Here is a 16,577-nt window from a genome sequence, read left to right as displayed (position 1 = left end):
AACAGTTAAAATGTATTCTACTACTCTTCTAATATGCCCCTGACTCGTTTTTTCAAGTTTATTTTCAATGTACAAAAATTTTACCTCTACGATTTTATTATAAGTATAGATGAATCAGGTGATAAGTTAAGTTATTTGTACTCAGGTCCATAAAAAGTAGTTAAGGATAATCCACCAAGCGTAGAGATAATTAAAAATGGAAAAAATTAAATAGTGCATAAAAAGTGCACAAAACTTTTTATTGAATAATATAAATCTTATTTATGTGTAAACATTATATATGAATTATGAATGTATTATCTAACCTTAAGGTAGTTTGGCTTAAGGTAGCCATATTTTTTGTACTTAATTATATAGTGAGTGTGGCAAAGTGCGCCTACCCGGCAAGTGCGCCATATAGCTATTTTTCCATACTGCCGATTCCAATGCAGTAATGAAATACTAAATGAAATAATAGCTACCTATAAAGCGCACTTGCCGGGTTGGCGCACTTTGCCACGTGCACTTACTATAATTTCAAATCTTATTTATGTGTAAACATGATATAATATTGAATATATTATGTAACCTAAAATAAGGTAGCCATATTTTTTGTACTTAATTATAATTTCATTCACAATATATTTTTATTTCATTTAATTTTATCCCATTGTCGACAAGCACGTTGTATTTCACCATTCATTGGAACGCATTTCATCCATTAAAAAATTCTGCTTTTGTATCTTATCAAATGTAATTGCAAATACTTATAAAAAATTCAACCATGTATTATTTTTTCTTTTGGATGAGTGGTGTAGTAGTGTAATAAGAAAATATACAAGCCAATTTATTATTTTAATAAACGCAGTCTTATTACTCGTCTCCTAAACACATCCCACAATGTAATGAATAGTGATAGTACTTTACCCTATAATAATTGATTTAAAATTCATAACGTAGGAACTTTTGCAGATCATTTTATAAAAAGTCTAGGTTTCATCATGTAGAGACAAGATTTTTGTAGATGACTTACATAATATGCATAAAATTTGAAAATATGAAATACTTATCTTTAATATTTAATTTCAGGATTTTAGAAAAGGACCCCATTGTGTCGATAGAAATAGAATGGGCGAAACCAACTCAAACTTACGGAGAATTGCAAGGCTACAGATTAAGATATGGTATCAAAGATCAGCCGCTAGAAGAGCTGAACTTTTCCGGAACCAAAGTTACCTCGCATAGAATTAATGATTTGGAAAGAGGAGTGCAGTACGAGTTTAGAGTTGCTGGCATGAACCAAATCGGCATTGGACAAGAGACGATCAAATATTGGCTCACCCCTGAAGGTGCGCCCAAAGGACCGCCTGCAAATGTGACCTACCACTTCCAAACCCCTGATGTTATTAGTGTGACCTGGGATCCACCAACGAGAGCAGACAGAAGTGGCCAGATCAAGAAGTACGATATACAGTTTTACAAAAGAGGAGATCAGTCCTCCTTAATCGAGAAGACAACGGAACTCACTAAAGTTGTTTTCACTGGCTTAGAAGAAGACGCGTTTTATGTGTTCAAAGTTCGAGCATACACTGATCAAGGCGCTGGACCATACAGCAAAGATATTACTGCTCATACAGAAAGAGATATTGGCAGGGCGCCTATGTCGGTAAAGGCGGTTGCAACGTCTGAGTCTGGTGTTGAAGTTTGGTGGGAGCCCGTACCTTCGAGAAAGAAAATAATCGGGTACGTTTTATTTTACACGATGGCTCCTGTCGCGGATTTGGATGAGTGGCAACAAAAAACAGTGCATATCACGCACTCTGCAGACTTAGAAAACCTCGAGAAATTTGCAGAGTATGCGATTGCTGTAGCTGCAAAAACCGCCGAAGGTCTAGGAAGGCTATCCGAAAAGGTTACAGTTAAAGTAAGACCAGAAGAAGTGCCTTTACATCTTAGAGCACAAGATGTTTCTACGCACTCTATGACATTATCGTGGTCGCCGCCGTTAAGATTAAACCCAGTTAGTTATAAAATATCGTACAATGCCATCAAAGAATTTGTAGACTCTTTAGGCATGACTCAATCACAAGAAATACCAAGAAAAGAAATCATTGTGAAACATGACAGAACCTCGCATTCAATTAATGATTTATCGCCGTTCACTACGTATAATGTTAATATAAGTGCCATTCCTAATGATAATTCGTATAGACCACCAACCAAGATTACGGTAACTACACAAATGGCTGCTCCTAAACCAATGGTGAAACCTGACTTCTATGGAGTCGTTGAAAATGAAATACTCGTTATTCTACCTCAAGCGTCCGAAGAATACGGTCCTATTTCTCATTACTACCTAGTTGTTGTACCCGATGATAAGTCGCATAATCATAAAAATCCTGACCAATTCTTAACAGATGACCTCATTAAAAATAATGCTCGAACAGATGATGAAAACGCACCATATATTGCAGCCAAATTTTTGCAAAGAAATATTTTATACACCTTCCACCTTGGCAACGACGAAATGTATGAAGGATTTCTCAATCGAAAACTAAACCCAAGTAAAAAGTATCGAGTATTTGTGAGAGCAGTTGTGGATACACCGCAAAAACATTTATATACCTCAAGTCCGTTTTCGGAATATTTATCATTAGATATGCGAGAAGCGCCACCCGGTGAAGAACCTAGTCGCCCAGACCCGAAAGATATCAACGGTGATCCAGAAATAAGAATAGAGGAGAATAGAAAAGAGGCTGGAATGGTTTGGGTGATTGGTCCTATTATTGCGGCACTAATGTTATCCTTATGCTTAGTTCTATTGTTTATTGTGAAGAGACGAAGACAGCCTTGCAAAACACCTGATCAAGCAGCTGTTACCAGACCCTTGATGTCAGCAGACATTGGCTTCGGAGCACCATCTGACCCAGTTGAAATGAGACGATTGAACTTCCAAACGCCGGCTATGATTTCACATCCTCCAATTCCGATATCCGAATTGGCCGAGCATATCGATAGACTTAAGGCTAACGATAATATGAAATTCTCCCAAGAATACGAGAGTATTGAGCCAGGACAACAATTCACCTGGGACCATTCTAATATGGAAGTTAATAAGCCTAAGAATCGCTACGCAAACGTAATCGCTTATGATCATAGTCGAGTAATACTTCAACCTATTGATGGTATACTAGGAAGCGACTATATCAACGCCAACTACTGCGACGGTTACCGTAAACATAACGCCTATGTTGCTACCCAAGGCCCACTGCAGGAGACTTTCGCTGACTTCTGGAGGATGTGTTGGGAACTACGGACTTCGACTATTGTCATGATGACTAAATTGGAGGAGAGAACGAGAATTAAGTGCGATCAATACTGGCCTAGTCGCGGCAGCGAATCATACGGTATGATGACGGTATCTATTGCCGAAGTTCAGGAGCTAGCTACGTACTGTATTCGGACTTTCCAAGTGACGAGAAATGGAGGTGCTGAGCGTCGCGAAATCAAGCAACTGCAATTTACGGCCTGGCCTGATCACGGCGTTCCTGAGCATCCTGCGCCATTTTTACAATTCTTGCGACGCGTGCGTGCTTTAAACCCTCCCGATTCCGGACCACTCGTCGTGCATTGCTCGGCAGGTGTCGGTCGTACCGGTTGCTTCATTGTAATCGACTCGATGCTGGAGAGGGCTAGACACGAGCGCACCGTGGATATCTACGGTCACGTCACTTGCTTACGAGCCCAACGCAACTATATGGTGCAGACTGAGGATCAATACATCTTTATCCATGATGCTTTGCTCGAAGCGGTTATTAGTGGTGACACCGAGGTGCCAGCTCGTAATCTCCACCAGCACATTCAGAAACTGATGCGAGTCGACACCCTCGAAAATATCACTGGAATGGAATTGGAATTTAAGAAGTTGGCTAACATGAAAGCCGATTCTACACGATTTGGAATTGCCAGCTTGCCTTGCAATAAGCATAAAAACAGGCTAGTGCACATCTTGCCATACGACACGACTCGCGTTTGCCTCACACCTCGCGATGGTTCCGATTACATCAATGCCTCCTTCGTCGACGGATACAGATACAGAGCCGCCTATATTGCTACTCAAGGACCTCTGCCTGATACCACTGACGACTTCTGGTGTATGCTCTGGGAACACAACTCCACTATTATCGTTATGCTTACCAAACTAAAAGAAATGGGACGGGTAAGATATCTCAATTTATTTAATTTTCGTTCTAGTTCATTGAAGCTATTTAATGTCATTTACTTCAATATTTACTTGGTGTTTTAGGAGAAATGTCACCAGTACTGGCCGTCTGACCGCTCTGTCCGCTACCAATGTTTCGTCGTCGATCCAATTGCCGAGTATAACATGCCCCAGTACATCTTGAGAGAATTCAAGGTAAATTTTTTTTAGCTATCATAAGCTTGAATAATCAAAATTATTCGACCCATAAAGTGATAACTGTCATAATAAACCGACTTCAAAGGTAACACTAATGGGAGTTTTTAAGGCAGCTACACTTTGTGTTCCAAAGAGCAAAATGCGCAGTGGCGCACAATGCCAAAGTGTGCTAATGCTTAATAGCCTTTGTTTGAGAGTGCTTGACTATGCGAGGCGTCGCTGTAACTGCTTAGATATTTAACGTTCAGCATTATGCCGCATAAGGCACTCGAGTGCGCTAATTGGAAAACGGGGTGTGATTGTGGATATTCATTCCCTTTCTCTCATCAGCTAACTGACGCTCGCGACGGCGCGTCCCGGACGGTGCGACAGTTCCAGTTTATCGACTGGCCGGAGCAGGGCGTGCCCAAGAGCGGCGAGGGCTTCATCGACTTCCTAGGCCAGGTCCACAAGACTAAAGAGCAGTTTGGCCAGGACGGACCTATCACGGTGCATTGCAGGTGAGTTGCCAGCTTGAGTACTTCAGGCCCTAAAGAGACACTAAGTTTCTTTAGAGGGAAACATCAAGCATTGCTCTTAATAATTCCAGTCTTTATCAACACCGTTGAGAATAAAATGTGTTAGGCTCTATTCTCGTGACGTCCTTTCCCGTCACCTAATGGATATTCTTTTTCAAAAATCAATCAAATAAAAATCAAATTGTATTAGCGGTGAAATTGTGAGGTATATTCACATGCATAATATTAGTGTTTATGAGGTTGTAACTATAAAATGGCTGCAATTTTAATTGAACATTATAAAATATATTATAAGTTTATAACATAGTCCGGACTTCGCATCCTATCACGTCAAACGACTGAATTTTGGAGTTTTGACTAATTCATTGGCGTTTACACAGCGCGGGAGTGGGCCGCACGGGCGTATTCATAACGCTGTCGACGGTGCTCGAGCGCATGCAGTACGAGGGCGTGGTCGACGTATTCCAGACCGTGCGCACGCTCCGCACGCAGCGCCCCGCCATGGTGCAGACGGAGGTAAGAGAGAGATAGGTGTATGAGGGAAAGAGATAGATGCATACGCAGTGCGCATGTGGTGCAAACAGAGATATAAGTACATGAAAGAGAGATCTGAGAAACAGAGCAAAGTGCATATTCTGGAGGCAGCTTGCACATAATAATATATTATGATTTCATCCTTTATAAGCAATATTATAAAGGATGAATGCATAATATACGAGGGCGGGATGAGAAGTAACTAGCCTCTGCTATTTAATATGTTAAAATGAAAAAAATATGTATGTCATTTTTATATTCGTGTCTAAGGCCACCTGTGGGCTGTGTTTTAAATTTGAATTTGGTGGCGTGAAAATTTTATAGATTTTTTATCATTTGAAAAAAAAATCGTCAACTGTTTTGAATATGGATAAAATTAAACAAAGAGCGGCGATAAAGTTTCCTCATATGAAGGGGATATAGGGGAGAGACATCTATGATGAATTAAAAAATGTTTTGAGTGAATCTGCTTCTTCTTATACCACAGTAAAAAATTGGGTAGCTGAGTTTAAACGCGGTTGTATATGAGTCAAAGATAAAGCCGCCCTGGACGTCCAAAAATCGTCACAAATCCGGAAATGGACGTGAAAGTACATGTTATCGTTTTAGCAGACCGACGATTAAAGTTATCTGAAATAGTAGACACTATAGGTATCTCAAAAGGACGGATACAACATATCCCAAGTGAGGAATTAAATATGAAAAATTTACCGGCGTTCGTTACGTGCCGCAATTGCTTAGGCACGATCAAAGAAGAATTAAAGAAAATCAATGAATTAAAGAATGATTTGCTGCCCCACCCACCTTATTTGCCTGGTCTAGCGCCATCAGACTTCTATTTATTCTCCAAGCTCAAAACTTTTTTGGGCAGACAGAAATTTGCCTCAAATGATGAAGTTATAGCCGCGGTTGAGGAGTATTTTGTTGATTTTGAAGGCCTCGAAAAAAAACATTTTATAGAAGGCATTACTGCTTTAGAATTAAGATAGAGTAAGTGCATAGAGGTTCACAGAGACTATATCGAATAATAAAATTAATTTTATCACGAAAATTTAAGTGTAGAAGTATTAGGCTAGTTACTTATCATCCCGCCCTCGTATTATGTGCAATGAAAATAAGATGAGTGTGTACTTGAGTATGAGGCGTGTTGTAACTGTGCGAGGATGAGAGCGTCGCGTAAATTTAGAAAAAGTTTGTACGCAATGTTAGAAAGTTTCAATGAAATAAGTAATTATAGTATGTTACTGACTACGATATAGTTAAGTATTAATTTAGAACATTAAATACTTATTTGCAAATATAAAAACTTTTAAAAATAACACACACAGGAGATACTCTATTTTTATCATCACGTTAAATGAAACAAGTTACGCGGAAAACCAAGTTCACTTTTACCGTTGTTTAAGATTAGAAAAGTTTTTATTGAATTCCTTTTTTGTTGTGCAGGACCAGTACGAGTTTTGCTACCGCGCCGCCCTCGAGTACCTCGGCTCCTTCGACCACTACGCGAACTGACGATGAGACCTACTCGTCTAAACTCACTGTTAGGAACCCTCTCGTTTCCACCCTATACTATTGTCTACGACTATTAGATTCAAATTTACAAAAAATTAAACTTAGAATTGTTGCATTTAAAAAAACGCGCGCATTCATCATTCCCGCGCTGTCATCTGTTATATCTGACGTTTAACGTTCCATTTTCAAATCATCGTCAGGGTTCCGGCAAGTTGACAGTTTTAAAATATATACGACTGATTGTATTTTCATTCACCGTTGTATACTTAAAGGCTTAACATAATATACGAGTGCCTAGGAAAAGTTACTTATGATGTATATCTACGACCACTGTAATCATGATTGTGAGATGAAGGGTAACCTATATAATATTAGCCCTATCTACATAGATATACTTTATACGCGGTTCTAGCTATTTTTATCTATATAAGAACAACGTTAAACAATGTGAGAACGTCGCATTTATCGTAAGAGAGTTTCGGATATAAATATCGTATTATGCCACGAAATATTGTTTGCTTATACCTTATTAGAGAACACACTGCGCTTAGAGACTTTACGCGGTTGAACACGTATCATGGTGTGTAATGTAAAAATAGTTATTGCAGCTGTAATTAGGAGTTTATTTTTCATATCGGGTGTTAAATATGTTAGGTAGCGTAAATTGTAACTCGTTTCATAATTGCAATACAAAAATATTAGACGAATCGGCTGTGTCGTGTGGAATATGTCATGTGAGTAGATCATAATTATTAATCTTGTGTAAATCTTTTAATTTTAATTCCTGTATCCCACGAGTATCTCTTGCCCGTATTTACTAAAAAAATCATTGTCTATGGATTTTTCTTTTTTTAATCTTTCATTGTCATTCCGTGATATTTTATATTTTTTATTATTTAAGTTTTTTGTATATCACTGCCACTCATTATATTAAGTCGGTGATTCAATGACATATCTATTGTTAGGTAGAGAAAATTTTTGTCGGTGTGTTGAATGTTATCACTAAGATTGATTCGAATGAACATTCGAATTGCGAATGGTAATGGTCGATTATATTTTATTGAAAGGAACAATATTAAAAAAAAAACATTTTACAATAAAAAACTTAAAATAAGCCAGTCAGTTGTTTTTAGAATAAAAGTAATATAAACACCAGTTGAAAATGAACACATAATTATACAGGAATCTGCTTTTGTGATTTGAGGAATGCCATAGCCAAGGAAAATGAAATTGTTTTACATTAAAACAGTTGAGGTCAGGTTCTTTTCAGGCGCTTTTTCGTATCCTGTTAATTTACATCGGTACATCATTTTATACATCTTTACGTTCAAAATTGTGGTTCCCATCACCCTATTTTTAAGCTATCTTTAAGTGTAGTAATCCCTTATCTTTTACTGTAACCCTTGCCTATATCGTAATAAGTCTTAGGTTTTCCACTCGTTTTATACAATCTATACCTACTCGTAAGTTAAAGTTGAGCTTCTATACTAGTAATTATACTATTTACTTCGGAATATTCGAAACATACTCGAGTGACGTGTATCTTAATGGTATAGCAAAAAGCATAGTCTTGTCTATGGTCGATTCCGACGATTACCTCGTCGACCGATACTGCCAATCGTTCAGTAGTAGGAAGGTTTTAAATTATTAAAATACGAGAACATACGTAGAATTATGAAGAGAATATTGTTAAAATGAGGTTATAGTGAAATTTAATACTCGTTGATGAATCCCATGTATAGCTTGAATAGAGGCTTCGTAAGATTTCGTGTACGAGCTACGCGCTAACATTGTGTAATTCTAAATTGGTTTCATCGTAAAATCGCATTTATTTGACTATAAGAAACCCCAAAGCTTTGAAAATGTCGGCCATTTTAATTTGTGAAATACCGCTGCTAATTTAGTGCTGCTACATAATTTATCTATTATAAATGTAATTATTTTTTAACTGATTTAACATTTAAGTATTGTTTTTTATTCAATTGAGCCGTATTGAGAAATCATTTTTATCGATTAAAAATTAATCACCTCAGCTAGCAACAAGTACCTTTTTTTTTTCAAGACGGGAAATGCGCTTAAGCATGCCCGGCGGCACTGGGGAAGGATCACCGGGGTATGTGGGACTCGCTACGGCCGAGAAGATGGTAAGTTGGCCGCAGCTCTACCCACTAAAACCCGTCCGTGCCTTCTCCTCCGCTTTGTGCTGGGCCGCTGGACCCGTCTGAGACGAAAACTGCACCTACATACTCTTTTATTAGATGTTTTGCTTTTAATTGTTTTAATGGTTAATTTTATAATTCTTATATACAGTTATAATAATTATTATCAGTTAAGATTATTTTGTATTTTGACTGATTTTTGGGGTGCATGAATCAAAACTCAGATGTAATAATATAAAGGAGTATTTTTAATTAATCGCATAATATTGACAGAGATATTTAATTTATTTTGTACAAAATAAAATTCTAAATGAGGTCCATTATATAGTTAAACCATATTTGTTTTATGTACTCCAAATAATCACGTTTGCCATACGCGGTGCTGTTATCAATTCCATTTTAGTACAAATTGTATTATAATAATTTCATCTGTATCAAAACCTTTATTTTTTTAAGACTGATAATTTTGTATCTACGCACGTTGTTTTGATTTTTTATCTGTAATTCCGTACCCTAATGGCGACTATTTTCAGGACAACGTAGATTATAGAATAGAATTATAAGTGATTTATTTTGTATGAATTGTATATTTGTATCGTTTTCTACGATATTTTGCAGCTGGCAACATCGTCATCGCTTTAGTTGCAAGTACGGCGCGGAGTGTATGTAACTATGTAGTAGTAATTTGTAGGTGATTATTTTGTAAAAATCCCGCGCTAAGAACACGGTGGATTCGCAAATTATACTTAATGTATATGAGAAATAAATATATGTGAGACGAATACTTGATTTTTATTAAAAAGTTTTCAAAGTTCCTGGGTCATGGATGTGTATTAAATATTATGTGTATCATTAAAAATGTTAAATATATGTATAGTATAAAAGTATTAAATATATTCCCGTTGTCTGGTACCTGTAACACAAGTCCTTCTGGTACTTAGCACGTGGCCAGACTGACGTGGTGTGAAGCGTCCATAGATATTATTATTATTTGAATAACTGGATACTTCCACAGTACATTGGCTTAAGGGTCTTGTGACGCCTATCGCCTTGCGACCCAAATCGATCTAGCTAGATCGATTTATCGCCCCCGAAACTAAAATGGCTGCCATTTTACAACCGTGAGAGAGAGATTATTATTTTTTATTTTATTTTATTATAGACTTATTTAAGACGAAACCTCCTCTATCTTTTAAAAATAAAAAAGAACCAGTTTAATGTGCTAGATTTTTCACAAAAAGCCATTAATTTTTTAAGCAATTAATTAATTTAAAAAAAATACACATTTTTTTTTCTTAAACTTTGGTTTTTCTATGTTGAATGCCACGAAATTTATAACATATTGCCTGTGTAAGCATAGTCCATAACTTTATCTATCAAATAAGACTTTTTTATCTTCATAGGATATTTACACGAGAAGTACTGGTCAGATTAGTGTGAAAGCCCAAGAAAAACTAAAATGGCTGCCATTTTACAACCGTGAGAAAGAGAAAAAAATTTAGAACCAATTTGTCGATAAAATATGCCATTGATTAAACATTAAAGGATCGGACACCGGTGTCGGGACACATTGTTTATATATGTCGCAGCCAACTGGCTTAAATAGCCGTTCAATCAATCACGTCTAGCTTTTTAATTGAATATTGAAGTCTAGCTAGGTGTGTTTTGTTTACAAAATGGCGTCAACTAACCGGTGTTTTGTGGTTGTATTAAGATATTTTTCGTAAATATACGTTCAAGTGTTAATAAAGAGACAGAAATTGTGGAACACATACCAGTGAATCAAAAATATTCGAGAAGAAATTACGGGATTATGACATGCATCACCAAGGTATTTATTGAAATTGTGTTCAAAATGAGTTAGAATACAAATAATCTGCTTGTTATCATTACGCTTGTGTCATAATAGCACTAAACTAATGGTCATCTTAGTTAATTTACCATTTAACCAGTTGGCTAAGCGTCATCTAGCCATAGTGTTGAACGTAGCAGTCAACAAGTCGGCTAAACGTCGTATAGTCGTGTGATTGAATTGCGTTGTTCAGTTAAAGGGCTAGCTGTTTGATTGAATGGCTTTTTTAACCAGTCGACTGCGACATATATATAACGAACATATTACATGATATTACACAGTAAACACCCTAAATTATTATTACGTTTTGTAACAGTCTGCAACTGTGAAAAAATCAACTTTCATACAAGCGCACTTTAACTTAGTGCCAAATAACTGGAAACACAATTCAATGTTCTACTGGCTTTTATATGAGGCTTTTCTTTTTTTATTAAAGATTCCAATTTAGCTAAAATTAAATAATTGTACATCCTATTTCGGCCTCTAAATCTTCACTTTATTAACTACTTTTGCATAAATTATAAATTTACACCCGCGTCGACGCCCGCGGTGCGATCCTTATTAACTAAAACTCTTCGGGAAGTGAAATAGATTAATGCTCTTATTATACACAATATGGTAATAGGTCTGAGTGACTTATTAGATAATAATGGTGTGTTGTGTAATAACGCTGTGTTAGCGGAGAAAACGAAAGAAAATTTACTAGAAAATAGATTAGAAAGAGCGGATCAAAAATATAAAATCCAAATAAATTGCCAAACTGAAATGGGATTGGGCGGGTCGTACTAGCCGCATGCATCACGAGTCACGACCTCTTCGCAAAGACAACAGACTGTCGTCTATCATCAAGTACCCATGGGTACCTGATGATGGACGACGCCGCCGTTATCAACCTCGAAAAATATGGCGCGATAAACTTACACAATACACATACAAGCCAGGTTGGCCTACCGAAAAACTTGGAAGAGGTCTTTGCCCATCAGTAGAACAGCAAAGGCTCTTTAAAAAAAAGTATTCTCTCTCTCTCTCACTCACCTCCCTCTGTATCTCTCTCTCCTCCCTCTCTCTTCTTCTATCTCTCTCTCCCCAGTCTTCGATATAAAACCAAAGACTTCTATAAATAGAAGTATTTGTATAAAACTAGATTAAATAAAAATGTAAGTGTCTAATTATTATTATATTATTGTAGCTACTTGTATCTTAATATATTTTATTTTAAAATATAAAAAATATTTAATTTTTAATTGTTACTTTTTAAACTAAGCGGCGCAAAAATGAAAAGCAAAAAAATATTATTACTTCTTGATAGACCAACAATAATTTACATCCGTTATGAAAATACACTTAAGAGTAAATATTCAGCTGTAATTTGTAGTCGTAGTAGTAATATACTTTAACACAACAGTCGTATAATAACATGGACCGCTGAATAAATAGTTATAAGTCTAACTGCCTAGTGCCGACTGCCGAGGGACTAAGATGTTAGCACTAGGGCTGTGTATTATTTTGTCGATTCTTGATAATCATATTTTAAGGGTTCCGTACCCAAAGGATACTAATAAAAATCTTTTAAACGAGCACCGTTCTACGAATTATAAAGCGAGGCTAATTTTCATTCATGTATGATTCAAACTATGCTACGGCCAGTCGGACATACATAATATGAAAATTAACGAGTAGTAGTTAGCGTTGTTTGGGACCTAGCCTTAAAGAACTAGAACATAAGCAGTAAGCTATCCGCGCTCAAAAACGAAATGGTAACTAGCCTAAATAAAAGAATATACCTACAAAGCCCATTCGTTTATAAAATAGACCCTGATATTAAAAACTCATCGATATCTGTGGGCTGTGTTCACATCACTATTTCACGTTCATCTAATTCCGTCATTTGTAATTTCATCCTAAGTCGTTATTGTGTGACGAATGTAACTCTCACGGCTGGAAATATTATAAACCCACAATAATTATAACATTTTACTACTTTGCTACGCAAATGACGGTATATTTCGTAGGAAAATATCCCATATTTTACTTGGATAATAAAATTGTTTATTTAAAAAATTCGATATGTATGCATCGATAGTCGAAAATAAAACCTCCTTCTCTTTTAAAGTTGGTTAAAAATATTTAACTAAGTATATTAAAGGATATTTGGATCGTCGACAAGAGGACGACAGTTTGAATCCACAACACCAGAAGAATTACAAATGCGATGTGAATTTTAATGGCAGGCTTCTATTAACGATATTTATGTGAACCAGCTCTCCGAAAATGTAAATTGAGCCGTAAAAATAACAATAAAGCGAACAATAAATTACGTATTCATAATTACTAATGATAAAAATCTGCATGACGAATTCCGTAATAAGATTACAACAAGAGATCCAATCGTTAATCTTATTGTTCTCTTCGCAAATTACCATTACCCAAATCCCAATTCAGGACCCTCGTTATAAAACGCAACGATATTTTTATCAGATCACCTTATTAGGAATTACAGAATATGTTGTATTATTTATCTCACAATGTAATAAAATCGGTAATTATAAATTATTATCAAGATGTTACGCACAAAAGAGCACACTGCAGATTGTAGATTAGTAATTTCCAAAGTGGTCCAAGGGTCTACGGACTACGAACTAGCATCGCTAAGAAATCGTGCTACGTGCTAGCTTCGCTACGAAATCGTGCTACGAGTTAGCATCGCTACGAAATTGTGCTACGAGTTAGCATCGCTACGAAATCGTGCTACGAGTTAGCATCGCTACGAAATTGTGCTACGAGTTAGCATCGCTACGAAATCGTGCTACGAGTTAGCATCGCTACGAAATTGTGCTACGAGTTAGCATCGCTACGAAATCGTGCTACGAGTTAGCATCAATCCGAAATTGTGCTATGAGTTAGCATCAATCCGAAATTGTGCTATGAGTTAGCATCGCTATGAAATTGTGCTACGAGTTAGCATCAATCCGAAATTGTGCTACGAGTTAGCATCGCTACGAAATTGTGCTACGAGTTAGCATCGCTACGAAATCATGCTACGAGTTAGCATCGCTACGAAATTGTGCTACGAGTTAGCATCGCTACGAAATCATGCTACGAGTTAGCATCGCTACGAAATTGTGCTACGAGTTAGCATCGCTACGAAATTGTGCTACGAGTTAGCATCGCTACGAAATCATGCTACGAGTTAGCATCGCTACGAAATTGTGCTACGAGTTAGCATCGCTACGAAATCATGCTACGAGTTAGCATCGCTACGAAATTGTGCTACGAGTTAGCATCGCTACGAAATCGTGCTACGAGTTAGCATCAATCCGAAATTGTGCTATGAGTTAGCATCAATCCGAAATTGTGCTATGAGTTAGCATCGCTATGAAATTGTGCTACGAGTTAGCATCGCTACGAAATTGTGCTACGAGTTAGCATCGCTACGAAATTGTGCTACGAGTTAGCATCGCTACGAAATCGTGCTACGAGTTAGCATCGCTACGAAATCGTGCTACGAGTTAGCATCGCTACGAAATTGTGCTACGAGTTAGCATCAACCCGAAATTGTGCTATGAGTTAGCATCAATCCGAAATTGTGCTATGAGTTAGCATCAATCCGAAATTGTGCTATGAGTTAGCATCGCTATGAAATTGTGCTACGAGTTAGCATCAATCCGAAATTGTGCTACGAGTTAGCATCGCTACGAAATTGTGCTACGAGTTAGCATCGCTACGAAATTGTGCTACGAGTTAGCATCGCTACGAAATCGTGCTACGAGTTAGCATCAATCCGAAATTGTGCTATGAGTTAGCATCAATCCGAAATTGTGCTATGAGTTAGCATCGCTATGAAATTGTGCTACGAGTTAGCATCGCTACGAAATTGTGCTACGAGTTAGCATCGCTACGAAATTGTGCTACGAGTTAGCATCGCTACGAAATCGTGCTACGAGTTAGCATCGCTACGAAATTGTGCTACGAGTTAGCATCAATCCGAAATTGTGCTATGAGTTAGCATCAATCCGAAATTGTGCTATGAGTTAGCATCAATCCGAAATTGTGCTATGAGTTAGCATCAATCCGAAATTGTGCTATGAGTTAGCATCGCTATGAAATTGTGCTACGAGTTAGCATCAATCCGAAATTGTGCTACGAGTTAGCATCGCTACGAAATTGTGCTACGAGTTAGCATCGCTACGAAATTGTGCTACGAGTTAGCATCGCTACGAAATCGTGCTACGAGTTAGCATCAATCCGAAATTGTGCTATGAGTTAGCATCAATCCGAAATTGTGCTATGAGTTAGCATCGCTATGAAATTGTGCTACGAGTTAGCATCAATCCGAAATTGTGCTATGAGTTAGCATCGCTATGAAATTGTGCTACGAGTTAGCATCAATCCGAAATTGTGCTACGAGTTAGCATCGCTACGAAATTGTGCTACGAGTTAGCATCGCTACGAAATTGTGCTACGAGTTAGCATCGCTACGAAATCGTGCTACGAGTTAGCATCAATCCGAAATTGTGCTATGAGTTAGCATCAATCCGAAATTGTGCTATGAGTTAGCATCGCTATGAAATTGTGCTACGAGTTAGCATCGCTACGAAATTGTGCTACGAGTTAGCATCGCTACGAAATTGTGCTACGAGTTAGCATCGCTACGAAATCGTGCTACGAGTTAGCATCGCTACGAAATTGTGCTACGAGTTAGCATCAATCCGAAATTGTGCTATGAGTTAGCATCAATCCGAAATTGTGCTATGAGTTAGCATCAATCCGAAATTGTGCTATGAGTTAGCATCAATCCGAAATTGTGCTATGAGTTAGCATCGCTATGAAATTGTGCTACGAGTTAGCATCAATCCGAAATTGTGCTACGAGTTAGCATCGCTACGAAATTGTGCTACGAGTTAGCATCGCTACGAAATTGTGCTACGAGTTAGCATCGCTACGAAATCGTGCTACGAGTTAGCATCAATCCGAAATTGTGCTATGAGTTAGCATCAATCCGAAATTGTGCTATGAGTTAGCATCGCTATGAAATTGTGCTACGAGTTAGCATCGCTACGAAATTGTGCTACGAGTTAGCATCGCTACGAAATCGTGCTACGAGTTAGCATCGCTACGAAATCGTGCTACGAGTTAGCATCGCTACGAAATTGTGCTACGAGTTAGCATCGCTACGAAATTGTGCTACGAGTTAGCATCGCTACGAAATCGTGCTACGAGTTAGCATCAATCCGAAATTGTGCTATGAGTTAGCATCAATCCGAAATTGTGCTATGAGTTAGCATCAATCCGAAATTGTGCTATGAGTTAGCATCGCTATGAAATTGTGCTACGAGTTAGCATCAATCCGAAATTGTGCTACGAGTTAGCATCGCTACGAAATTGTGCTACGAGTTAGCATCGCTACGAAATTGTGCTACGAGTTAGCATCGCTACGAAATCGTGCTACGAGTTAGCATCAATCCGAAATTGTGCTATGAGTTAGCATCAATCCGAAATTGTGCTATGAGTTAGCATCGCTATGAAATTGTGCTACGAGTTAGCATCAATCCGAAATTGTGCTACGAGTTAGCATCGCTACGAAATTGTGCTACGAGTTA

General features: G+C 37.5%; 1 protein-coding gene across 6 annotated transcripts in view; it reads left to right on the top strand.

Annotated features, from left to right (window-relative positions):
* Positions 1-7,782, top strand: part of LOC121738381 (tyrosine-protein phosphatase Lar) — a 459,738-nt gene extending 451,956 nt beyond the window's left edge. For all 6 annotated transcript variants that reach the window (XM_042130387.1, XM_042130382.1, XM_042130381.1 and 3 more), the window contains 5 exons: positions 1,069-4,198; positions 4,286-4,396; positions 4,730-4,899; positions 5,298-5,433; positions 6,898-7,782. In XM_042130387.1, coding sequence (XP_041986321.1) covers positions 1,069-4,198; positions 4,286-4,396; positions 4,730-4,899; positions 5,298-5,433; positions 6,898-6,966 — 3,616 coding nt within the window. In that variant the 3' untranslated portion in view covers positions 6,967-7,782. The remainder of the gene's footprint in view (positions 1-1,068; positions 4,199-4,285; positions 4,397-4,729; positions 4,900-5,297; positions 5,434-6,897) is intronic.
* Positions 7,783-16,577: the final 8,795 nt, after the last annotated feature.

Source organism: Aricia agestis, chromosome Z, assembly GCF_905147365.1.
Source record: "Aricia agestis chromosome Z, ilAriAges1.1, whole genome shotgun sequence".
Lineage (NCBI taxonomy): Eukaryota > Metazoa > Arthropoda > Insecta > Lepidoptera > Lycaenidae > Aricia > Aricia agestis.
This window is presented reverse-complemented; position numbering and strand designations above follow the sequence as displayed.